The 27,951-nt window shown below is 36.3% G+C and overlaps 2 protein-coding genes across 2 annotated transcripts in view; both read left to right on the forward strand.

Annotated features, from left to right (window-relative positions):
• LOC120353155 (probable E3 ubiquitin-protein ligase HERC1) lies at positions 1–26,874 on the forward strand. Its single transcript, XM_039435893.1, has 8 exons — positions 1–248; positions 3,104–3,410; positions 11,306–11,448; positions 12,571–12,733; positions 15,775–15,977; positions 20,650–20,984; positions 23,005–23,251; positions 26,754–26,874. The coding sequence occupies exons 1-7, from the start codon at positions 10–12 to the stop codon at positions 23,208–23,210; spliced, it is 1,596 nt and encodes a 531-aa protein (XP_039291827.1). The 5' UTR covers positions 1–9; the 3' UTR covers positions 23,211–23,251; positions 26,754–26,874.
• Positions 25,852–27,951, forward strand: part of LOC111056308 (probable E3 ubiquitin-protein ligase HERC1) — a 151,523-nt gene continuing 149,423 nt past the window's right edge. The window contains exons 1-2 of the mRNA XM_039435338.1: positions 25,852–25,867; positions 26,754–27,053. Of these exons, the coding sequence (XP_039291272.1) occupies positions 25,852–25,867; positions 26,754–27,053 (316 nt within the window). The remainder of the gene's footprint in view (positions 25,868–26,753; positions 27,054–27,951) is intronic.

The raw sequence follows: 27,951 nt of genomic DNA on the forward strand, positions 1-27,951 counted from the left end.
GGAGTGGAGATGGAGACGACTAGCGATCAGCTGGCGTTGGAGGAGCTGTGCCAGGGGGGAGGTTGGGCCGCGCTAGCAGTGGTGGGGGGTGTGGACAGGGGTCTGCGGGTAGGAGGGGTTGCCCTGGACAAGGTCACCGGTCGTCAGGTCACCGTGCTCGGCTCATCCCCCACCAGGCACCCCTCCAGGCAGGCCAACGCACACATCAAGGTCTACTGGGAAGACGCCGGCGAGGGACCTGCTATCAGGTATAGTCAAAATTACTCTTTCAACCTTGTCTTTACAAATGCTTTGTTAAATCATGTGTATTGTGATTGCCCTTGTATTGAAAAGGTCACATCCTTTAAATATCTGGGTATAATGATGGATGATCATATAAAATGGGATACTCATATGCACAGATGGCTTAAATATATAATTTATAAGTTTTATAAACTAAATCAAATCTATATATATAAAAGCGAAATGGCTCTCACTCACTGACTGACTGACTGACTGACTGACTGACTCACTCACTCACTCACTCACTCACTCGCATAACTAAAAATCTACCGGACCAAAAACGTTCAAATTTGGTGGGTATGTTCAGTTGGCCCTTTAGAGGCGCACTAAGAAATATTTTAACTCTAAGGGTTGTTTTTAAGGGTTTAAAGTTCGCCTTTTAACATGTATTCTTCTTCTCCCAATCTCTTAATTATAATTGAAATTTCCATATCATATGTTACTATAGAACTATAATCTAGAGAGAGTACCTCTTTGAAACAGTTGTTAACTGGCAACTAAATTAATAATTTTGTCAGTTGGCATTAAGTTGAGTTGACTTTGTTAGGTTGGCACCAAGTTGAAGATTTAAATGCATTTATCGCGGAAAAATTGATTGGGCACTGCTACTTCAATCCTGGGAATATTATATTACTAGCCGTCAGGCTCGCTTCGCTCGCCATATCCGTTTAGCCAGACGTTTAGTCTGAAACCCCTGACTGGATTGCCCTAACATGACAAAAATGCAGGCGAGCGAAGCGAGCCTGCTAATCTCATTCTTGGACGATCCAGTCGGGCGTCCAGGGGGCGGAGCCCCCTGGCTAGGCGGATATGGCGAGCGAAGCGAGCCTGACGGCTAGTAGCTGATATAGTAATAATGAAAAAGATTTATTATGCTTATGCGCAATCACTTTACCAATATGGAATTGAGATATGGGGGACTGCTTATGATATCCATATGAACAAATTATTCACATTGCAGAAACACCTTATCAGAGCTGCATTATGCAGGCCAAGATTGTACCTTAGTAGATTTCTTTTTCTAGAATTCCAGGTGCTCACAGTGAGGCAAACATGTGTTAAAAGAATCATATTATTCATTAATAAGAATAGTGATACATTCAACTTAAGGAATAATCCATATAATTTGCGTCCCTCCAATCCATTACAATTTGATATTAACTTTACTAGCTCAAGTGTATGTAGACGTCAGTTTGAATATCAGTGTTACTTGTTTATAAATAATCATTATTAATAGAATTACAAAATTCATAATGAATCTCATACTGGATTGGATTAGGATGAATGTTTATTTTAAATTATCTATATCCATTATGTAGTGTTTCATTCTTATGTTATAAATTTTAAATATATTATTGTCATGGCTTCCTTGAATTGGTCTTTTTGAGTTTGTCACTTGCTTGTGATTTTGTTACTTTGTCTTATCGTTTGTAAGTATTGAGATGTGACCTGGGGTCCATAATTTTATTTATTCTAGTGGTTTGAATAAGCTCTTTTTCTTTCTATTGTCATGTTTGCTGTACCTAGTTGTTCGAACTCACTGCCGGCGTACAAGTTTTCTTTGCCGGTAGTGCCATTTTGTAAGTTAGAATATTTATTTTATCAATCTGTATCATTTTATGGCAAATAAATGAATTTGAATTTGAACATTATCGATAGCTGTGCTGAGCCCTGGGCCCTGGCTGCCTGTGCTGGGCAATGTCCTACAACCAGACCTCCACCGATTGAGTAAGACTAGTAGTTCTGTGAACAGTAGACCTCACGCAGTATTCTCATCCACAAGTACCAGATGTCAACTGTTTTAAATGTTAACAAACTCAGTTCATGTTTGAATTTGTATTCCATATGATATAATTCATCCAGTTCCGTGATGATCTTTCTATCTGATGAAAATTAATTTTTTAGAATCAAAAATATTATAATTTCTCCAGCATTATTTAGTTCATTTGTTTCAGAGCATCTGTTGCTTATGGAAAGATACATTTAAACTTCTTGTGTATTTTTTCGGATGCTACACGTTGCTTTTGAGAAGATACGAAAGAGCATCTGTTGCTTATGGAAAGATACATTGAAACTTCTTGTGTAACTTTTCGAATGCAACACGTTCTTTTCGAGAAGATACAAAAGAGCATCTGTTGCTTATGGGAAGATACATTTAAGCTCCTTGTGTATCTCTTCCTATGCAACACGTTGCTTTTAAGAAGATACAACAGAGCATCTGTTGCTTATGGAAAGATACATTGAAGCTTCTTGTGTATTTTTTCGGATGCTACACATTGCTTTTGAGAAGATAAAAAATAGCATCGGTTGATTACATAAAATAGAAAGATTTATAAAGCCTATTGTGTATCTTTTCGGATGCTACACGTTGCTTTTGAGAAGATACAAAAGAGAATCTTTCGATCATAGAAAGATACATTTAAGCTCCTTTTATATATTTTCGAATGCAACACGTTCTTTTCGAGAAGATACAAAAGAGCATCTGAAATTACATTAAAGCTCCTTGTGTAGCTTTTGGAAAGCAACACGTTGCTTCTGAGGAGATGCAAAAGAGCATCTGAAAGATACATTAAAGCTCCTTGTGTATCTTTTCGAATGCAACACGTTGCTTTTGAGAAGATACAACAGAGCATCTGTTGCTTATGGAAAGATACATTTTTAAATTTGTTGAATGTTTTTGTTTGGGTAGTATTGTAGCCTAGTGGCCCTACGCCGAGAGGCAAATCAACAGCACCTGGACTGTATAAGCCATTTCTTTTCTTTATAATATTAATCAAGGATTAATTAGATATTAATTAAGATTAATTTGTAATTGATGTAGCGACCGAGCCGGCTGCCTGCTGGAGCCATGCGAGCCCACGCCCTTCAACATCAACAAACTGAGTCGCGTCCCCCCCACCACTTGGCGCAGTTTGGCGTGCATTTCAAATTTGGCGCGCGAACTCGCATTTCCCGCCTGTCAGCTGAGCGACGACGAAGCGGCCGCCATCAAGAAGGCACAGGATATGACGTCATCAGCAGCAGCCAATCAGCAGCCGGCTCCGCCTAACCCCCCGCCCACCGCCACTCCCACCGTCACCAGTGTCGAGTCACTCACCAATCAGATTATTGTGAATATTTTCGGCGAGGTAATTCTAATTCATTAAAAATCAATTAAATCAATTGGAGATTTATCAGTATTATTATTTATTTTTTAATATTTAAGTGATGAATTTCCTTTATGTATCATACTCCATTATTATGTGTCATTATCATTATTTTAGTATCAATAAGTAGTTGGTTATTTTCTTACACTTGCACAAGTCGTTTGTTTATTTTGTTCTTTTCTTGTGGAAATAAATATATTATTATTATAATCTATCTCAAGGGTGGGCTTACCAAGTTCAGTAACATAAACGCTTCATTTAGTAATCTCCAGTTAACACTAACTGATGATTTTAACGAATCATTTATTAACATTTATTTATTTATTTTTACATACAATTGAGATATTTAATTTCACCAGCAAAAACATGTTTAAACTAACGCCTCGTTACGAAACGAGAGATTAGAGTAGATCAAGGTGGCAGTAAGCTGCCATAACAATGGGCCCGTTCTGTGTACTTGGAATGTCCAATATTCACAATTTACCAGGTAAAAAGTTCCGCATCACATGGGAAGAATTTTGACAGATTCTGTACCAGAAACCAGTTCCAGTTACAAGTTCCTGCACCACAGTCGAAGCTTGGTAAATTGTCACAGTTCCAACTACCCGAGCTATAGTAAGGTCCACGTTATAATGACAGTATTTGATCAACTTTGGTTTTGTTATCCTTGTCTATCATTCAACAAAGCCGGTGGTACTATCCTTTTCCAGGTCCACAACGATGCCAAGTATGTTTTTGACAGTGTAGAAATATAATTAATTAATGCAGAGAATCGGCATCGCTATTCTTCTATCTTTATCCACTGCCATTATAACGTGGACCGCACTATATCATTGGTCGATTGAATCGTAGTCTGCTTGCTCCTCTACGCATGCGCTGATAGTTTGTAAGTTTACCATAGCATAGTCATAGAATACATAATCAACAAAATTATGTTTGATAACCATTAGTTGAATGAATTTTTCTCTATAGAAAATTTGATATTAATAAACGGCTCGGGACTTAGCTTAACTTAACAAGGCAAAGGTACTTGGAGTAGTGCTGGACTCAGAACTCTCCTGGCGACCTCATCTAGACCAACTAAAAAGCAAACTAAACTCGGCAGTATTTGTTCTTAGAACCGTGAAGAAATTGCTGGATGCAGGAACGCTTAGAAGTGTTCATTTTGCTGTGTTCCATTCTCTTCTTTCATACGTTGTTATATTTTGGGGCAATTCAACTCATGCAATACATATATTTAGGATTCAAAAGTGGGCAGTTAGAGTGATGGTGGGTGAATCTATTAGAGCAAGTTGTAAAGATTATTTCAAAAAGTTAAAGATTCTCCCACTACCAGGTGTATATATTTTGGAGGCTCTTTGTTTTATTGATAAGAATAAAGATAGGTTCAATACAGGAGAGTTGTTTCACTCTTACAATACCAGATATAGACAAAACCTCAGAGATGACATTCATCGAACTGGTATGTATGAGAGGGGGATAAAGAGTGCAGGAATTCGGCTTTATAATTGATTGCCAACACGCGTAAAGGCTCTTACAGGTGAAAAGTTCAGAATTAAGGTGAGGGAGGAGTTGTTGCAGGTTTGTCCTTATTCCAGTGAGGAATTCTTTTTGCATTATGGAATGCAAAGATTGACGACTTAGATTATAATTGACAAATCCTTATACCCCTTTCATAGGTGGTCAGTGGGATGAAAAAAAATGAAATGAAAATGAAATGGAATGAAAGAAATTAACACTTCTCGGTAAGTTTGTAAAACAGCCTTTCTTCATTCATGCAGCTAGTGAACGACACATTTTGGTGTAAATCAACTGTTTGGACGTAATATTCAATGTTCCTCTTTGTTGTCTGGCGTTGTGTGATGGAGGGGGCAATTGAAGGATGATGCGCATAGCATAATTGCGCCAGTTGCCGACTGCCAGCCAATCGAACAGCTCACTTCTCGTAATGTCGATTTTTGCAAAGTGATTTATTCCAAGTGTCGTCTCGTCTCGTATCGTGATCTGGACCCGGGATCCTGGAAGCAAGGAGGATTTGAAATGAAATGAAATAATTCTTTATTAGGCGGAGTTAGGACTTTTAAGTCCTCTCTACCACTCAACCTCGATTGGACATGAAGGTAGGCCTATGTTATTGTGCACTTTGCCATTTAAATTGTTTAACTTGCTACCCGACGCCAGACAACCCCAAAATGTTCTCGTTGTAATTGATACAGTCCACAAACCAGAGTGCTGTTTGAGCCAGCCTCTGTCAAATAAACATCAAACTTATAAGTGCGCGCCAAAAGCTTGAACCAACGATTTTGAAATGACATTCCATGGGAACATTTTGCACTAGTCACGTGATGGAACAATTTACGATTAGAACTGGAACAATATACTGTACACAGAACATACACAATTAGTGTGTAAACAAGAAAACATAACCTAGAAAATCATAAATTTTTGGGAAGACAGAGAAATCGTCAGATAAGGATACAGATATAGCAATATAGTACAGTATAGCTTTTTTAAATATATTAATACAAAATATTGAAGGAGTGGATTCGTGCTATGTCAAATAAATTGTAACTCAACTTCACTTATAATTTGAATATAAATACTGTACGTTTAATTATCTATAGTGAGGTCCACGTTTTAATGACAGTGGATAAAGATAGGAGAATAGCGATGCCGATTCTCTGCATTAATTAATTATATTTCTACACTGTCAAAAACATAATTGGCTTCGGTGTGGACCTAGAAAAGGATAGTACCACCGGCGTTGTCGAATGATAGACAAGGATAGCAATTCCAAAGTTGAGCAAATACTGTCATTATAACGTGGACCTCACTATAGGTAAGTTATAGGTTATTGATATATGTTTTTGTATTATTAGGCTAATAGTATAAGAATGGATAACAAATTTGTTCCTAAGTGGCATAATTAATGATATAATGAGCCCTATGACCTTAGATTCCTAGATGGAGGAAGCTCCCTACACACAGAGATTCTTCATGAATGAGAGAGTTGCAACGTATCACCAACAATGGAGAGAGCATAGTGAACGAATGTCAGCTGATAGGCTGTGTTGTGCTAGAAGGATGTAGCTCCAAAAAAAATCTTTTATAGTGAGGTCCACGTTATAATGGCAGTGGATAAAGATAGAAGAACAGCTTTGCCTGTTTTCTGCCTTAATTGATTATATTTCTACATTGTCAAAAACAGAATTGGCATCTTTGCGGAGCTAGAAAAGGATAGTACTACCGGCTTTGTCAAATGATAGACAAGGATAGCAACATCAAAGTTAATCAAATACTGTCATTATAACGTGGACCTCACTATAGAATTCAAGACTTTCCTTTTGAGAAGATACAAAAGAGCATCTGTTGCTTATGGAATAGTATATTTCGCACCTAGGGCCGAAAATGAGACTTTTCCGGCTCGAAATAGGTTTTCAAGTCCGAGGCCGTAGGCCGAGGACTAGAAAAGATTGAGAGCCGGAAAAACATTTTTGCCCATGGTGAGAACGTTATTTTTCGCCACACACAAAAATAAACAATATGAATATGAGAATAATTGTTTATTAGGCACTTCCGAAAGCAAAACAGGAAGGTCATAGCTCTAGCAAATCTGAGGTAATCTGAATATCAGGAAATTGTCAAAGTATTTTTATTTTTTATTCTGATTTGTCTAAATAACCTAAAAGATTATGTTCAATTATGTGGGAGGTTGAGTTTATATTTTTTATTCTTCCAAATGACAATAAGATGATATTATTATAAATGTTTTGATTCTTGAATAATGAAAAGTTTTTGATCAGCTGTTTTAGCACACTTGAAATTTGGCCAATCTGAATGTCAACGTCAACAATGCTTGTTGTCGATGACTTCGGAAATTTAGGTTAGAAGTTCTATCCTACTCTGAAAATCGATTTTGAATAGTTTATAATATATATCTTATCTGTATTTTATTCATCCAGATAAAATGATAGTATCTTATTGCAGAATACTTATTCAATTCTAGAAGCATAAACTGATTCAGTTTCATTAACTATTTTGTAAACCCGTTAACATCAAATCAGAATCAGCTGACTTCAAGGTTATTTTACAGCCCTAGGGCCGTAAAACTTTTACCGGCCTGGTCAGAAAACAATCATTTTCGGCCTCCATATGACGCACGAAAACCAGCTCATTACATCCAAGTGGGGCGAAAAGATATATTCAAGCTCCTTGTGTATCTTTTCGGATGCAACACGTTGCTTTTGAGAAGATACAAAAGAGCATCTGTTGCTTATGGAAAGATACATTCAAGCTCCTTGTGTATCTTTTCGGATGCAACACGTTGCTTTTGAGAAGATACAAATGAGCATCTGTTGCTTATAGAACTTTACATTGTGTATCTTCTCGGATGCAACACGTTGCTTTTGAGAAGATACAAATGAGCATCTGTTGCTTATAGAACTTTACATTGAAGATCATTGTGTAACTTCTCGGATGCACTACGTTGCTTTTGAGAAGATACAAATGAGCATCTATTGCTTATAGAACTTTACATTGAAGATCATTGTGTATATTCTCGGATGCAACTCGTTGCTTTTGAGAAGATACAAATGAGCATCTGTGCTTATGGGAAGATACATTAAAGCTCCTTGTGTATTTGTTCGGATGCAACACGTTGCTTTTGAGAAGATACAAAAGAGCATCTGTTACTTATTGATATACAGGGTCTGTATAATAAGTAACCGGACTGACCTCAGGAAATTTTTTATTGGCAAAATATGTACAATTTTTCTTCAGGAATCTTCAAAGTAGTCCCCATTGGAGTCGATAACACGCTGATACCGGATTTTCCAATCCCTGAACGCTCCCTGGAAGTCGGCAACCTCTATGCTGTCTAGAGCCCTCGTCGTAGCACGTTGAACGTTTTCCAGAGTCCCGAACCGCGTCCCCTTGAGTCGTCTCTTGATCTTGGGGAACAAAAAGAAGTCCGGTGGTGCCATATCCATAAGGAGGATGTGGCAACGTTACCCTCGACTGTTTGGCCAACTGCTCGGTGACGAGCAGGCAGGTGTGCGACGGAGCATTGTCGTGATGGAGGATCCACAAATCGGCAATCCCCGGGCGGTTAGTCGACGGAGCACCTCTCTGTAGTAGTAGACAGTATAGTGAGGTCCACGTTATAATGGCAGTGGATAAAGATAGAAGAATAGCGATGCCGATTCTCTGCATTAATTTCTACACTGTAAAAACATAATTGGCATCGTTGTGAACCTAGAAAAGGATAGTACCACCGGCTTTGTCGAATAATAGACAAGGATAGCAAAACCAAAGTTGATCAAATACTGTCATTATAACGTGGACCTCACTATAGTAAACTGTACTCGATTACAGTGTGGCCGGGTGGCACAAACTCTTTGTGAACGGCCAGTACTACAGAGAGGTGCTCCATCGACTAACCGTCCGGGGATTGCTGATTCGTGGAACCTCCATCACGACAATGCTTCGTCGCACACCTGCCTGCTCGTCACCGAGCAGTTGGCCAAACAGTCGAGGGTAACGTTGCCACATCCTCCTTATGGATATGGCACCACCGGACTTCTTTTTGTTCCCCAAGATCAAGAGACAACTTAAGGGAAGACGCGGTTCGGGACTCTGGAAAACGTTCAACGTGCTACGATGAGGGCTCTAAAGTGAGGTCCTCGTTATAATGGCAGTGGATAAAGATAGAAGAATAGCGATGCCGATTCTCTGTATTAATTAATTATATTTCTACACTGTCAAAAACATAATTGGCATCGTTGTGGACCTAGGAAAGGATAGTAACACAGGCTTTGTCGAATAATAGACAAGGATAGCGTAACCTAAGTTGATCAAATACTGTCATTATAACGTGGACCTCACTATAGACAGCATAGAGGTTGTCGACTTCCAGGGAGCGTTCAGGAATTTGAAAATCCGGTATCAGCATGTTATCGACTCCAATGGGGACTACTTTGTAGATTTCTAAAGAAAAATTGTACATATTCGTAAAAATAAAATTAAAATTGTAATATTGTTTGTGACTGTTCTAATAAATAAATAAATAAATATTTTGCCATTAAAAAATTTTCTGAGTTCAGTCCGGTTACTTATTATACAGACCCTGTATATCCATAAGTAACAGATGCTCTTTTGTATCTTCTCCAAAGCAACGTGTTGCATCCGAGAAGATACACAATGATCTTCAATGTAAAGTTCTATAAGCAACAGATGCTCATTTGTATCTTCTCCAAAGCAACGTGTTGCATCCGAGAAGATACACAATGATCTTCAATGTAAAGTTCTATAAGCAACAGATGCTCGTTTGTATCTTCTCAAAAGCAACGTGTTGCATCTGAAAAGATACACAAGGAGCTTCAATGTATCTTTCCATGAGCAACAGATGCTCCTTTGTATCTTCTCAAAAGCAACGTGTTGCATCTGAAAAGATACACAAGGAGCTTCAATGTATCTTTCCATGAGCAAAAGATGCTCTTTTGTATCTTCTCAAAAGCAACGTGTTGCATCCGAAAATATACACAAGGAACTTGAATGTATCTTTCCATAAGCAACAGATGCTCTTTTGTATCTTCTCAAAAGCAACGTGTTGCATCCGAAAAGATACACAAGGAGCTTGAATATATCTTTCCATAAGCAACAGATGCTCTTTTGTATCTTCTCAAAAGCAACGTGTTGCATTTGAAAAGATACACAAGGAACTTGAATGTATCTTTCCATAAGCAACAGATGCTCCTTTGTATCTTCTCAAAAGCAACGTGTTGCATCCGAAAAGATACACAAGGAGCTTCAATGTATCTTTCCATGAGCAACAGATGCTCTTTTGCATTTTCTCAAAAGCAACGTGTTGCATCCGAAAAGATACACAAGGAGCTTGAATCTATCTTTCCATAAGCAACAGATGTTCTTTTGTATCTTCTCAAAAGGAAAGTGTTGCATTCTAAATGATTTTTTGGAGCTACATCCTTTTAGCACAACACAGCCTATCAGCTGACATTCGTTCAACATGCTCTTTCCATTGTTGGTGATACGTTGCAACTCTCTCATTCATGAAGATTCTCTGTGTGTAGGGAGCTTCCTCCATCTAGGAATCTAGGGTCATAGGGCTCATTATATCATTAATTATGGCACTTAAGAACAAATTTGTTATCCATTTTTATACTATTAGTCTAATGATACAAAAACATATATCAATAACCTATAACTAACCTAGATAATTAAACGTACAGTATTTATAAAAAAAATTGTACATATTTTGCCAATTTCCTGAGATCAGTCCAGTTACTTATTATACAGGTATACATTAAAGCTCCTTGAGTATCTTCTCGGATGCAACACGTTGCTTTTGAGAAGATACAAATGAGCATCTGTTGCTTATAGTACTTTATATTGAAAATCATTGAGTATCTTCTCGGATGCAACACGTAGCTTTTGAGAAGATACAAAAGAGCATCTGTTGCTTATGGAAAGATACATTCAAGCTCCTTGTGTATCTTTTCGGATGCAACACGTTGCTTTTGAGAAGATACAAATGAGCATCTGTTGCTTATGGAAATATACATTCAAGCTCCTTGTGTATCTTTTCGGATGCAACACGTTGCTTTTGAGAAGATACAAAAGAGCATCTGTTGCTTATGGAAGGATACACTTAAGCTCCTTGTGTATCTTTCCGGATGCAACACGTTGCTTTTGAGAAGATACAAATGAGCATCTGTTGCTTATAGAACTTTATATTGAAAATCATTGTGTATCTTCTCGGATGCAACACGTAGCTTTTGAGAAGATACAGAACAACATCTGTTGCTTAGGGAATGATACATTTTCAAAAATGTTGCTAACTGTTGTTTGAATTCTGTTAGGTGACTCGTCGTGCCAGCATCGATACCTTGTTGGATAATATGATAACACAAGAAGCTAGCACTCAGCAACAGTCAGCCGGCCTGGGTGTCAGCAGTACATCACACAGCAATCAGACAGATGGCAGGGACTCTGTCACATTGAGGTACAGTCACAACCACGCCAAATTGACAGCTTTGCCCATGAAGAAGTAGTTCTGTGAACAGTAGCCCTCACGCAGTTATAAACCGTCGTCTGCTCTGTTTTCTATTTATGAATAGAGTTTTAGGTTAGTTGAGTTTAGAATTTTGAAATAATAGCGTGAAAAAATGTCATCTCTATAATAATCTTCAGCATATTCTTATAATATCAATAGCCTTCTTATAATCGTCTACACTCTCATCTTCTTAAATGCCTATTTCCTATTTTGTGATGGCTATCTTTATAACAGGTATCTTTTTATTTATTCTTTTTTAGGGATAATGGTGATATATATCATGGTTGAATCTAAAAAGAGTTTTCTAGTTCTTAACTATTGGTTGTGATCGTATCTGGTATAGTTTCCTCTTCCTCATACGAATTAATTGAGCAAAAGGTGATGAGCTGCTCTAGACTAGACTCACCTTTTTTGAAGCATTTGTTTCAAAAGTTGTTGAGCAAATGCTCTAGTTTATTGATACAATTTTGAGCAAAAGCTTCTACTTTTGAGCAAATGCTCAAACTATTTTTTTTGATGAGCATGAGCATGTTTTGCTCATGTTTATTCATAGAGCTGTGAATAACAAATAGTGAGTAGGTTTTTGATTTTGTATTCAAATTTTTAAAATAAGTGCAATATTTCTAAAGTTTTTAATTTATTGTGATTCATTTAGAGTAAAAATCAATCTTCAAAATTCAAAATCATAATTTCTGGACCGAAAATCAAGTGACGAAGCAATGTGTGACTATATAACCTTATCTTTTGGACAACATTAACATTTTATCAAAATTTTGAGAGAAATAGTACAGGCTTAGCCTAGTTTTTTCTCCAATGTCATAATTGTATTATGATTATAGTATTTTATACAATAAATAAATAAAATAATAAATAAATAGAAAATGAAGTAAATGCTCCATATTTTAGAAGTATAAGCAAATGCTCAACTTTATTCATATGGCCCATTATTTTAGCGTTGACCATATTGTTAATTTGATTATTATATCAAACAGTACAATACTGTATGACAGTAAGAATGATTATTGATTGAATAGTTAGCAGTGTATGATATTTTGTTTTCTGTTTGGACAGAATGGCCCTAGATAAACTGACCAAGTGTGAGGCTCAAGCGCTAAGGTTGGTATTCCTGCAGTTTGGGGCCCTGAAAACACTGTCAGCTTTACTCAGCTGTGGCCAATATGCTGAACTACTGTTGGTGCCTTGTGAGAGACCACCAGATGACAAAGAGGAAAAGGTAAGTCGTACAATATAATAAAGCATTTTCGTCTATATAATGTAACTAGCCGTCAGGCTCGCTTCGCTCGCCATATCCGTCTAGCCAGGGGGCACCGCCCCCTGGACCCCCGACTGGATCGTCCAGGAATGGAATCATCTCGCTTCGCTCGCCTGCATTTTTATTTGAGCATTTTTATCATATGTTAGGACAATCCAGTCGGGGGCCAGACTAAACGTCTGGCTAAACGGATATGGCGAGCGAAGCGAGCCTGACGGCTAGTAATATAATATTCCCAGGATTGAAGTAGCAGTGCCCAATCAATTTTTCCGCGATAAATGCATTTCAATCTTCAACTTGGTGCCAACCTAACAAAGTCAACTCAACTTAATGCCAACCTGACAAAATTATTAATTTAGTTGCCAGTTAACAACTGTTTCGAAGAGGTACTCTATCTAGATTATAGTTCTATAGTAACATATGATATGGAAATTTCAATTATAATTAAGAGATTGGGAGAAGAAGAATATACATGCTATAAGACAAACTTTAAACCCTTAAAAACAACCCTCAGATTTGAAATATTGCCAAAAGATTTCTTAGTGCGCCTCTAAAGGGCCAACTGAACGTATCTACCAAATTTGAACGTTTTTGGTCCGGTAGATTTTTAGTACTGCGAGTGAGTGAGTGAGTGAGTCAGTCAGTCAGTCAGTCAGTCAGTGAGTGAGTGCCATTTCGCTTTTATATATATAGATATTACATTTTTCTCGATTAAAATCGAATCTTCAATTTGATTTTCAAAATATTAATAAAACTTGATAGCAAATATCGGTGTAATCGATATGTGGACTTGACTTTTTACCGGGAATTTATCAGATACACTAGTGTTGAACATCCTAGTATAACAAAGTTCTATTTCTGAATTAACAGATAATTCTAAACAACATAAAGGCTAAATAAATTCAAAACACTTTAAAAATAAAGTTTTATTGAGAATAATAAATGAAATTTGTAAAGTTGTATTCTTTATCAGTGAGGTTGGCAAATTGATGACTTGTCTATGCATCACCCGAAACCTTAAGTCGAGCTCTCATGAAGAGATGGCTGCTGGCTATAGTTGAATCATTTTAGTCCTGTTGAAAATTTTTTGTTTAATTGAAATTTAAAATGTTTTAATTGAGATCTGAGTAATTTTGTTGTGTTCTAATTTTGTGTTGAATGTTTTGTGTAATTTTGAAGTCTGTAGCCAAACAAATGAGTTCAATTTTTTTTTTTATTATTTCATCCACTGACCACCTGTAAAAGGGGTGTAAGAATATGTCAATTTGTCATTAATCAAACAGTAACATGTTTTCTATCTTCTCAAACCTCCATCTTGAGGTTTGTAAAAATCTTTGTATTCCTCCACAGAGTAGGCACATATGGATAGCAGCTCTTTTTTCAATAAAAATCTGAAAGCTTCACCTGACTTTTCTTTTCTGTGAGATGGCAATAAGTTGTATATGAAGAGATAAGTATTTAGCTTGTAAGATTTTCTATTTAAGTATCAAATGGTTTTGTTCAGTAAATTTTCGTTGTAAATTGCCCAAAGTTTTATGAAAATTATAATTTGATTTGCTCTGAACTGGACTTATTATTCATAGGCATTAAATCCGTTCATGATTTATCAAGATTCTAGCATATATTGGAACCGATGACTTTCCTTAGATGATAGGTGAAAGCTATCAAACCTATTTGGATAAATTTGGTAGCACGGCAATAATAAGAGAGAGTAGGGTTGTGTTTGTTCGCATCAAAACATGTCAACTTGTAGATTGCATACCGGAAAAACGGCAATGATTCACATCTCTAAATTTTGCAATGGTGTTCAGTCTTTGGTGCCATTTAGTCGCGACAGTGCATAAGATAGGGAAAGACTATATATACGGTGACTGTAAACGAACCAATAACACAGAATTGATGGCTTTGCTTGATGTACCTTATTGGCTATGAAATGGTAATCATCCAAATGTTTATAGGCGTAAAATAATCCCAAAAGATGGAAAAAGTAATTATAAAATTAATTGATATGTTTTGACAGTAAACAGAGTACATAACACTTGGAAAATTGGATGTTGTAAAAAGTACAACAACAAAAGTTCCAAGACTACCGGAAGGTTAATAACAAGGAATTTTCTATTAAAAACACGAGTTAACTTAACATATTTGTTAATTTTTTGTCGATTCAGTCAAGTTAATAACTTTTGTTAATGATTGAAGTTTAACAGGCTATTGTGCAACCGGGCTTTAATGAATGAATGATATTTATGATGAATTTTGAGGCGAGCTGTTCGGAATTAATTATGATTGAAGTCTAACAGGCTTTTGTGCAACCGGGCTGTAATGAATGAATGATATTTATGATGCATTTTCAGGCGAGCTGTTCGGAATTAATTATGATTGAAGTTTAACAGGCTTTTGTGCAACCGGGCTGTAATGAATGAATGATATTTATGATGCATTTTCAGGCGAGCTGTTCGGAATTAATTATGATTGAAGTTTAACAGGATTTTGTGCAACCGGGCCTCAATGAATGAATGATAGTTTTGATAAATTTTCAGGCGAGCTGTTCGGAATTAATTATGATTGAAGTTTAACAGGCTTTTGTGCAACCGGGCCTCAATGAATGAATGATAGTTTTGATTAATTTTCAGGCGAGCTGTTGGAATTAATTATGATTGAAGTTTAACAGGATTTTGTGCAACCGGGCCTCAATGAATGAATGATAGTTTTGATAAATTTTCAGGCGAGCTGTTCGGAATTAATTATGATTGAAGTTTAACAGGCTTTTGTGCAACCGGGCCTCAATGAATGAATGATAGTTTTGATTAATTTTCAGGCGAGCTGTTGGAATTAATTATGATTGAAGTTTAACAGGTTTTTGTGCAACCGGGCCTCAATGAATGAATGATAGTTTTGATTAATTTTCAGGCGAGCTGTTGGAATTAATTATGATTGAAGTTTAACAGGCTATTGTGCAACCGGGCCTTAATGAATGAATGATAGTTTTGATTAATTTTCAGGTGAGCTGTTCGGATTCTATGAAGTCGGACACAGAAGCCATAGATGAGAGCGAACTAAGAGAGGCCATTCGCTACACGCTCAAGTGTTTTGTGGACAAGAGCATAGAGTCTTGTCAGATGCCTTGGATCACCTCTTTGGCTGATCTCGAACGGGGCTTCAGCCTTCTGCAATCCACTCACGTTGCACGAGCTTTGGAGCACAGGTCACTACACAAAATTCAAAACAATTTTTTTTCAATATTATTATTATTATTATTATATTATTATCATTATTATTATTATTATTATTATTATTATTATTATTATATTATTATTATTATTATTATTATATTATTATTATGTCCCTCTATGCTGTCTAGAGCCCACGTCGTAGCACGTTCAACGATTTCCAGAGTCCCGAACCGTGTCCCCTTAAGTTGTCTCTTGATCTTGGGGAACAAAAAGAAGTGCGGTGGTGTCATATCCGGGCTGTAAGGAGGATGTGGCAACGTTACCCTGACTGTTTGGCCAACTGCTCGGTGACGAGCAGGCAGGTGTGCGACGGAGCATTTTCGTGATGGAGGATCCACTAATCGGCAATCCCCGGACAGACTCGATGAACCCGATTCGTGGATCCTCCATCACGACAATGCTCCGTCGCAAACCTGCCTGCTCGTCACCGAGCAGTTCGCCAAACAGTCGAGAGTAACGTTGCCACATCCTCCTATGGCACCACCGGACTTCTTTTTGTTCCCCAAGATCAAGAGACAACTTAAGGGGACGCGGTTCGGGACTCTGGAAAACGTTCAACGTGCTACGACGAGGGCTCTAGACAGCATAGAGGTTTGCCGACTTCCAGGGAGCGTTCAGGGATTGGAGAATCCGGTATCAGCGTGTTATCGACTCCAATGGGGAATACTTTGAAGATTTCTAAAAAAAATTGTTCATATTTTGCCAATAAATAATTTTCTGAGGTCAGTCCGGTTACTTATTATACAGACCCTGTACATTGATAAGCTAGTAGAAACTACTATAATTCTAGGAAGAATCAATCTACATGTTATGACGTCATTAATTAGTTGTGGGGCCTGAAGTAATAGTAGGTATTGGTACGCGCCCCGTAGTTTTGCCTCCGTGACTTTGAAACGGCATATAGGCAAGGTTTGGTTCGCGGGGCTTTGCAAAAACATCAGGCTTCAGAGACCCTAGATCCCTAGATGGAGGAAGCTCCCTACACACAGAGATTCTTCATGAATGAGAGAGTTGCAACGTATCACCGACAATGGAAAGAGCATGTTGAACGAATGTCAGCTGATAGTCTGTGTTGTGCTAAAGGTACGTAACTCCATAAACCTCCTTGTGTATCTTTTCGGATGCAACACGTTGCTTTTAAGAAGATATAAGAGAGCATCTGTTGCTTTTGGAAAGATACATTGAAGCTCCTTGTCTATCTTTTCGGATGCAACAGGCTGCTTTTGAAAAAAATACAAAAGAGCATCTGTTGCTTATGGAAAGATACATTAAAGCTCCTTGTGTATCTTTTCGGATTCGACAAGTTGCTTTTGAGAAGATCCAAAAGATCATCTGTTACTTATGGAAAGATACATTAAAGCTCCTTGTGTATCTTTTTGGATGCAACACGTTGCTTTTGATAAGATACAAAAGAGCATCTGTTGCTTATGGAAATATTTTCATAATGTTGGATGTTTTTGTTTGGGTAGTATTGTAGTCTAGTGGCCCTACGCCGATAGGCAAAACTACGGGACCCGGACTATAGATAAGAAAAGTAAATTTGCTCTAAAAAATATAATTAATCAGTTCAGTATTCAAAAATAGACCTGGGAATTGTCAAATAATTGATAGAATCTCAATGTCTCGTCATGCAACTCCTGGTCAGGGTCAGGGCCGAGTTGGATGTTCTTGAATGTAGGTCTGAGATTCACAGGCATTCACCAGACAAGCATGTCATCTGAATGTTCCTTTTGTCAGGCTAAAAAACTTCAAGGCCATTATAGAATATTATCAATCAAGGCATTCAATAAGCTGCCTGTTAGTGTGAGAAATATGAATCAAGCCCGTTTTAAAACACAAGTTAAAAAGCTGCTAACAGAGAACCCATTATATAATAAATTCATACATACATTACAAATTATATTACATATTTTTTAATATAACAATATTCAGGGTTTAGAAAATGATACCTCACTATATAATATATGTGTCGAGGTTATCATCAAATTAATACTAATTTATGCTACAACAGATAATACAAAAATTCCAAAAAATCTAAAACTATAAGCTATTACCCTAAGCATCACCTAGTACAAAGATACTAAACCGAGGTACTATTTTCTACCTATAAATTACCTTATTTAAAAAGAATACTACTTAAATCTAAATCCTACTTACTAATAGTTCCTCACTACTTTGTATCCCAATACTGAATAACCAATGTCTAATTTTTCTTTTGAAGCTATTGAAATTTTCCTCTCGTTTGATTTCTAATGGTATTCTATTAGATATTGTAGGCCCTAAATATCCTAGTGATCTTTGCCCAAATGCTGTATTCATCCTTGGTACTTGTTGGTTGTAACGTTCTCTTATTCTAGTATTATGGCTATGATTTATGATATGGTTCCTATTTTGATGTTTTTTCATATACCCTAATAACAACAATATATACAATTGCCTAACGCTGAGTACTCTATTTTCTATAAATAATTCTACAGTTGGAAACCGGATTTCCCTGTTTCCCATTATTTTCAAAATGCGTTTTTGAGTTTTAAATAATGGATCTATAAAACTGAAGTTAGCTGCACCCCAAACTAACAGACCGTACCTTAAAAGAGATTCAACTAATGTTAAGTATACAGTTTTTCATATTTCTTTGTCTATGATACGCCTTAAAGATCTGGGGCCCATTTCACAAAGGTACAAGTAGGTTACAAGTCTTGTTGCCAACCATGGTTTTGGAGAACAGCTGATTACTAGCGTTTCACAAAAGCAGAATTGTAAACTTGTAGTTACAATGAATTTCTACAAGTTTACAAGTGATTTGCTTGTTACGAACAAGTGTTTCATAAAGATTTTCATTAAAATGATTTTAAATATTCAATAAATATTTCTAATAATCAAAAATGCCCTATATACCTCTAAAATTCATTATTTTGGAAATATATGCATCAGGAAATTGAATTTAATAAATTTCCAAAATAGTTATTAATGTGTTACCTCATAGGTTATGTGTACTATAGTATATATATATATATATTATACACAGTATATATAGTATAAATTATATATAGTACATCTATTATATATATATACAGGGTGTTCAGAAGTAGTGTCGAGAATTTTAGGGTGTTGTACCTGGATGCTAGGAGACTACAAATGTCATATTTGAAGTGTCCAAAACTCAGCGGTTATCCTTATAGCTGCCATTTTGTTTTTTTCACTTAAAAATTTTTATCTCAAGAACGAAATGTTGTATTGATCTGAAATTTGGCATGAATATTTATGCTATAAAGACTCAACTATAAAAAATAAAAAAAAATTTTTTCGTAGAAATTTTTCAAAATGGCGGCCATTTTAAATTTTTGATGGCGAATATCTCGAAAACCGTCCATTTTACAGAAAATTTACAAGAGACAAAAAAGTTCGCAAATTTTTTCACGATTCCAATGATACCTAATTTATTAAGATTGGTCGAAGAATAACAGAGAAATTAATTTTTTTCGTACTGCATGCATGACCGCTGAATTTTTTGTCTCTTGTAAATTTTCTGTAAAATGGACGGTTTTCGAGATATTCGCCATCAAAAATTTAAAATGGCCGCCATTTTGAAAAATTTCTACGAAAAAATTTTTTTTTATTTTTTATAGTTGAGTCTTTATAGCATAAATATTCATGCCAAATTTCAGATCAATACAACATTTCGTTCTTGAGATAAAAATTTTTAAGTGAAAAAAACAAAATGGCAGCTATAAGGATAACCGCTGAGTTTTGGACACTTCAAATATGACATTTGTAGTCTCCTAGCATCCAGGTACAATACCCTAAAATTCTCGACACTACTTCTGAAACACTCTGTATATACAGAGTACATATACTGTGTAGGTTACAAATTCAGCAATAAATGAAGTAGACTGTACAAAAAACATTATATTGCTTTCAAATATTTTCAAAGTAATTATTGAAAAGTACAAGTAACCTTTATAAAGGATGAAAAAAAGAAAGCATCATGGAAATAGGTTATGTTTACTATTGAAGTACTTGTAGACTTGTAAAATTGTAAACTTGTAGATCATAAATATTTGTGAAACGTGAGTACTTGAATACTTGTAACTACAAGTACTTGTTCGTAACCATGGTTGGTAACAATACTTGTACCTTTGTAAAATAGGCCCCAGATAATGTAGAGGAATTTTTCAATTTGCCCGTCGTCGATGTAGTAAATACTTATTTTGTGTGATGATATTATATGTGTATGAATTGGCTCAGTAGTTTTATAGGATTTATTCTTGACGACACCTAATGTACATTGAATTGTATTTATTCTTTTATTCTTTATTGATTGATATAATAAGTATACATCATATAAATGATAGGGAGAGGAAAAATAAGGTAACCTTGTGCTATTCCTCTCCCCAATTTAGATATGGTTACACATAGTCCAAAATAGGTTAAGTCTTGTAGCTCTTCACTAAAAATAATAAACTAAATAATAATTCTTAATTGGTAGATTAATATATTCTATTCTATTCATATTCTATTCTATTCTATTCTATTCATATTCTATTCTATTCTATTCATATTCTATTCTATTCATATTCTATTCTATTCATATTCTATTCTATTCTATTCATATTCTATTCTATTCTATCTATTGATTTTCAGATACCGGCTCGGTCAAATGGAAGAACTCGTTCGCTCGCTCGCTTCCAACGTTTCCTCCACACTAAACTCATCCGACCAGACGTCGTGTGAGTTGAGCAGATATTTCTCACTGAGCAGATCCGACGCGGCCGGAGCTCCGTTCACAACCAACAACCGTCAGCAACTGAGTGGCGGCGCATGCGCGAATGCATCTGCGCAAAACACTAGTGCGCAGCTAATCGGGTCTAGGAGAGGGGGAAGATCGCCTTCGCCTCCGCCGCCTCTCCATCTGGCCGCGCCACTCCTTGAAATGGGGTTCACGCTGAAGCATGTCCAAAAGGCTTTGCGTGCTACTGGTGAGTGTAGTGGAAACGAATCTGTAGTCTCAATTCATTGAACGGGCGTTAGCGAGTTCTTACTTTTGACTTACTGAAGGTCAGAACCTACTGTTCTACAATAACTTCAATTCAATTTATAATATCATCCGAATAATCAGACTGAGGATAAGTCAAAAAAGAGCAACCTAGGGGAGGTTCTCAACAAATATCATTATCACATTGATAAAATACTGTAATTATACAATAGTCAAATATATTAATCTCTATAATTATATTATAAAAATGAATGTCTGCTTGTGTGTTAGTTTGTTTGTTTGTTAGTTTGTTTGTTTCGTATAGACTCAAAAACTACTTGACAGAACGGCATGAAACTTTGCAAATATGTTGTGTGAATATTGGTGATGGTTTCCGACCAGAAATTTTAATAGGGACGCTAATAATAATCATATATTAATCCATTTTACAGACATATGTTTTCGAGATTGTCGGCCGAGCGGCTAACTTAGATCGGGAAGATCATCATGATTCAAGATCATGTTGGGATAATATGATTTATCATACGAACTTACCAGCTGTAATAAACAGCTTGTGATAAAATTGTTTACTGGTATTAAAACGGTAGTTTTAAGCACATTATGAAGTCCGTATTGAGATGTAAATAAAAATATTGATTGCCAGATAAATTTCATGATTCACCAAATAAAGTCAAGTGTGGCATGAGATACATTGACTTTTTGGCGGTACGAAGTTCGCTGGGTAAGCTAGTATATATATATATATATATATATATATATATTATATATATATATATATATATATATAAACGCAGTTAGTCAAGAGTACCTATGTACAAGGGCCTGGGAAGAATCAAAGACAAGGAACAATAATATATCACTCCTGCAGAAACTCATCTACAGAATATGGCCTTTCAAGCTTTCAACAGCCTCTTTAACACTCCTCTGAATCTTCATAAGTCCGCCATGTCTCTAATATCCTGAGGTAATCTATTATATATTTTTGGGCCCATATATGGCGGTTCTATGAGCAGCCACTGATATCCGGTGAAATACAAACATATAAACATCCAAAATCTAAAGATATAAACAGAAGTTGCTAGTTTAATAGTATAGGATTTATTTATCATCTGCTTTTTCAAGTTAAATTAGAACAGTTGAGATAGAAAATACATAGTCAATCTTAATTTTGTAAATTAGTCCAGCTTATTGTTTCATATGAATAATAGTGTTTCATCTTTGTGAAATCCCAATTTTCAATATGCGCTTACCGGTATCCTATTATATTAAGCGAGCAATTTCTGTTTATCTGTTTATATTTTCATATCTGGTTATTTATGTTCAACGGATCTCGAAAACTGTTCTAATGATTTTCACGAAATTTAGAATATAGTAGGTTTATGGTATAAAAATTCGATTGCACTAGGTCTCATCCCTGGGAAAACTCGCTGAAGGACATGAAAAGGATAATTTATCCTTGGAAAAACAGATGATGATTTCGTCATCTCTCGATAACAGAAGATGCGTGTGCCTGTGTGGGAGGGAGACAGAATTATTACCAGCTGTCTAATCATAATCAATCAGCGAGAAATGTTATCGAACTAGACAATTTAATCGACTTGATCAACATAATCTGATTATTTGACATGACATGATAATCCTCCTGAACTAGAGTATATCATAATTTTCAAAGTTGATCATTATTAAGTGATTAGTGAGTGTTATTTCGTTATTCAATTTGGTTTGTAAATAATCTAAATAAGAACTTTTTTGTTTTCAAATGTTTGAACAGAAAATTGAACCTGAATTCAAGTGTATGGAACATAACCTACTTTCTGGACTATTTATAGTGTATAAATCAAAATTCGGGAAGAAACAGTTTTGGGCTGTGCCTGTTTGTACTTTCCCAATCATTTCAAAGAATTGTGTCCGGTTTATCAAAAGTCAATAAATAAATAACTAGCGAAGCTCGGTGCCCCCATATTATTTGTAATATTGCAATCTTCAATTTTGTGATTCTGCAGGCAGCCACGCTACAGTTTCAGCCAGCACCATTAACAAGTTGGCAACGTGGATGATCGAGCACCCGTGCATTCTGGATGTGGCCTGCACCTCTGCCCCCTCTCACTCGACACCCGACCAGAAGGGCGCAGGGGTGGGGGGATTCGAAACGGTGACGTCATCAGAGGTGCCAAGGGAGAGGCAGAGGAGAGACATCGTCCCGTCGTAGAGTCTCATCCGATATCAGGAATTACTTGATGGAGAAATGCCGTAAGCTGATCATCGTTCATTCATTAATTAATTCATTCATTAATTTATTCAGTCATTAATTCATTCATTCATTAATTCATTCATTCATTCATTCATTAATTCATTCATTCACTTAGTCATTCTCAACCAGTCATTTATAAAAGTGAGAATAAGGGCCGTTTGCACAGTGTAAGTTCAAGCTAAAGCTTAAACCAAATCTGGATTTTTTTTTGTTTTAAACTAAATTTCCGTTTGCACAGTATCAGTTCTAACTCTGTATTGAATTTAAACTCTGGGAAAGTTTAAACCTCCAAAGCAGGAGTTTAAACCAAATAATTTGGATCAACTTAACATCTGTAAAGAATTTATGAGGAAACAGCTGATAGTAAAATTATTTTTCGACGGTTGCTTTTAATGCTTCTGTTTAGACGATAATTATTATCAATTTAGGTTATAGTGAATCATTATTTGAATGTAAAAATAATTGTAATGGAAGAATTGATAGAAGTTTTTAATGCGATTGATAAAGATGACTGCGAAGAAATTTTGAAACTGAGAAAAATTAGGCAAGAAACAAATCATTCAAATTTCTGGGATGATAGAGAATTTTTTAAACGGTTTTGCTTGAGTAAAGTAACTGCCAATTTAGTATTTGATTAAATACACCACTTGATAGAGAATAAGACAATTTTAACAGTGGTCTTTGATTAGAAAACATGTTCTTAAAACACATAACAGATATATTTTGCTTTCGAAAGATTTCTAATAAACAAGGAAGACCGTAGTATACTTAGATATAAGCGTAACAAAATAACTTTTTCTTACATTCTAAAATATATTTTTGTGTCAATTAAATATAAATTGTATCTAATAGTAATATAGCATTCCATCATTTTATGAAGAACTTCTTGATCGCTTTTCACTTTTATTACCGTACAGCTTAAAGCTCTGTGGTTTAGGTACGAGGAAATAGTAGCTACATAACCTCAATTTACTGATGGTTTGTAAAAAAATAACAAATTTCCTGTAAAAATCAGTCTTCCTGATATTATGAACAATGACATTCTATTACCAACTTAACGCTAAACTAGTTTAACTTAAACTGGATTAGTAAATGCTCTGAGAAAACTGATTCAAGTTTAAACTTTCAGATTAACTTAAACTCGATTAACTTATTCGAGTTTAGCAATCTATACTGTGCAAACGGCCCTAAATCGTTAAACATGAGAAATGCTTTTCTAGAACGCTCCATAAACTTATTGAATTCATAAATCTCTCGATAAACTATAGTGCAAAAATCCAGCTTATAAAATATTTATGAAATGGATAAATGTGTCAAATTTCCGGTTGCAATCGAAAAATTAAGTGTAGGTCACCAGTATTTTAAAAAATAAAACATATTCAAAGTTTCACTATATGAGCATTGCTTTAGTGTGGTCCATGTTATAATGGCAGTGGATGAAGATAGAAGAATAGCGATGCCGATTCTCTGCATTAATTAATTATATTTATACACTATCGAAAACATAATTGTCATCGTTGTGGACCTAGAAAAGGATAGTACCACCGGCTTTGTCGAATGATAGACAAGGATAGCAAAACCATAGTTGATCAAATACTGTCATTATAACGTGGACCTCACTATAGCCATTATATGGTGTCAGCCATCTTGGTTTGGAGACATCAACCAAAAGATGTTAGTACCGTAGGAAATAACCTTACAATAGATTACCATAGACCTTACCAAGAGTTGGTTGGTTACCATGGTTACCATAACAGCAAGGCCCGGTTCCACAAAATCCGGTTAAATTTTAACCGTGATTAATTTCACGTGAATCAATCAGAGAAGGCTTGATTTGATTTTTGAATAGTAGTGCTCATCGAATTCCCATCTAGCTGTTCACCCTGTTGTCAATATTTGCAGTAGCAGAAGTCTTCGGGGTGATTTACAGCATTCAATTTGTATTTTCGTTTAATAATAATAATAATTTTTTTTTTCTCCCACTGGCGCACAAGGAATCTTCCTTTTGCCGGTGTTTTTGCCTCACCTACTGTACTTAGGCATGTGATCATTAATTGAATCTTCATTTTAAAACTATTATTTATAATATAAAGGATATCATTTCGTTATTTTCATTATATCTAATTAAATAAATGTATGTATCTTGGTTTAAGTGCAGTAGCATATATACTTATATTTATTTTTTGTAAAGCTTTTTTGTATTTTGTTTTTGGCAAATAAAATTCATTCATTCTACAACTGCGCGTAAAAAAATAATTTACATACTCAATTCTCCTCGTAAAACAGCTTATTTCTGAGGAGAATCTACTTTTTCGCTCGCTAAAAATCCGCACATCCGCGCATGTGCAGTAGAGTTTCTTTACGCTCGCTAATCAGCTGATGGTAAGCAGCTCTCCAAAAGGTCAGATCTTAACCTAAAAAGTCGGTAATTGTAACTCCGCCGATATAAGTAATTTAACAGGTTTGGGCAGTTGTAGAAAAAATTTTGTATGTAATTCGCGCGTAATGCTTCTTTATCGCTATTGCAAAATTATTATTATTATTGTTATTTCATCGTATAAAACCGCATATGATGAGCACAGCTCAAACGGTGTACAACATGTCAAATATATCAAGTATATGGTTTCCCTCCATTGAGGGAAAGTTTTTCATTTTACAAAATCGTCTGGATAACTTCTGATTTCTAGGATTTCAATGAGAAGATCTCATAACATTCTCTCAATGAATACGGGCAGCATTCAGTCAGTATATCTTTGAGAGCTGTATAAAATTTACCAAGACTGTCAACACTCTAAGTTCGTCCGTCAAACAGTTGAAAATTCTGAGCCCAGCATAATGTGGTCCCCCCTCCAAGTCAGGAGGATCCGCTTCGCGTCGCGTGATATCTGTTTTGCGCGAGCGATAAAGTCGCGCATTACGCTCTTAATACATAAATAGTTATTTGTGCAACTAGTGCGCAAAGTGTCAGTTTGCTGCACCGAAAGAAACGTTTACCTACGGCTCGGGCGGAATGGTTTCTTGAGTGCAGCAGAGGAACTTTGCGCACGTATTTCACATTAAGTTTTTCCTACAGTTACCATTGAATATGAAAAATGGGTAATCATGGGTAAAATTGCCTGAAATGCATCAAATGTTTTTCTGTGTAATTTTATTATTGATAAAAACCTTAATCCTAAAATCCTAAAGTCCTCGTTGTCCTTGGTTATAATATATAATGAATAATAATTAGCGCGTTGTGCTTGGTTGCACCTCTGCTCACTATAGCAGCCACAGCAGTCACTGTTACCAACTTCATTTTGATTTTGCTGCACTGTTGCTCCATATAACCTACTAAGTATTTTGCGTTGCCATGTTGCAAATCTGGAGTGCAGGAAAATTTTCCCGCACTAGAGCGGAAAAGTGATTCTTTGCGTTCTGTAATTAGTGCAGCAATGGCCACTTTTCAACGTAACTGTAGGAAATAGCTATTTTTAGTTTTCAATTGGCATTTTGTCTGTTCAGGTCTAGCCGAGCGTGAGCGAGAACGAGAACGTGAGCGCGAGAGAGAGAGCGTGCGAGGAGAGGCGAGACCCTTGGTGAGGTCCTCATCCTCCTCTTCGCCGTCGCCCTCAGCGCGGGAGAGAGAGAGAGCGCGTGAGAGGGTGCGGCCGAGAGTGCGAGAGAGAGAGAGCGGTGGCTGTCTGCTGAATGTGATGATGGGGGGTGCGCTCTACTGCAACTTGTGCGGCGAGTATGTGGACTCTATGCAGCACTTCGAGCGCCTGCATAAGGGATGTGGAGCACCCTACACGCCTAGAACAGGTTCGTTTCAATCTCTTAAAAGAAAACATGGACTATAGTGAGGTCCACGTTATAATGACAGTATTTGATCAACTTTGGTATTGCTATCCTTGTCTATCATTCGACAAAGCCGGTGGTACTATCCTTTTCTAGGTCCACAACGATGCCAATTATGTTTTTGACAGTGTAGAAATATAATTAATTAATGCAGAGAATTGGCATCGCTATTCTTCTATCTTTATCCACTGCCATTATAACGTGGACCACACTATACATATATATATATATAATGAACATACTCTTAATTTGATTTATCGGCTCTGCCCTGGGTAGGAACTCGATTTTATAGTGAGGTCCACGTTATAATGACAGTATTTGATCAACTTTGGTTTTGCTATCCTTGTCTATCATTCGACAAAGCCGGTGGTACTATCCATTACTAGGTTTACAACGATACCAATTATGTTTTTGACGGTGTACAAATATAAATTAATTAATGCAGAGAATTGGCATCGCTATTCTCCCATCTTCATCCACTGCCATTATAACGTGGACCTTACTATAGTAGAATAATACATCTCAGAGAATTCAATACTCTACAAACCTACAATGAGCATTCATTTCTACAATGCTCATTGATGGAGAGTTATCAAACAAACAGTTCAAAGTCAAATTTATTGACAAATTCATATAAATAACTAGCCGTCAGGCTCGCTTCGCTCGCCATATCCGTCTAGCCAGGGGGCTCCGCCCCCTGGACCCCCGACTGGATCTCCAAGAATGAAATTAGCTGGCTCGCTTCGCTCGCCTGCATTTTTCATTTGGGCATTTTTATCATACTATGTTAGGACAATCCAGTCGGGGGTCCAGACTAAACGGCTGGCTAAACGGATATGGCGAGCGAAGCGAGCCTGACTGC

Source organism: Nilaparvata lugens, chromosome 9 (genome assembly GCF_014356525.2).
Source record: "Nilaparvata lugens isolate BPH chromosome 9, ASM1435652v1, whole genome shotgun sequence".
NCBI lineage: Eukaryota > Metazoa > Arthropoda > Insecta > Hemiptera > Delphacidae > Nilaparvata > Nilaparvata lugens.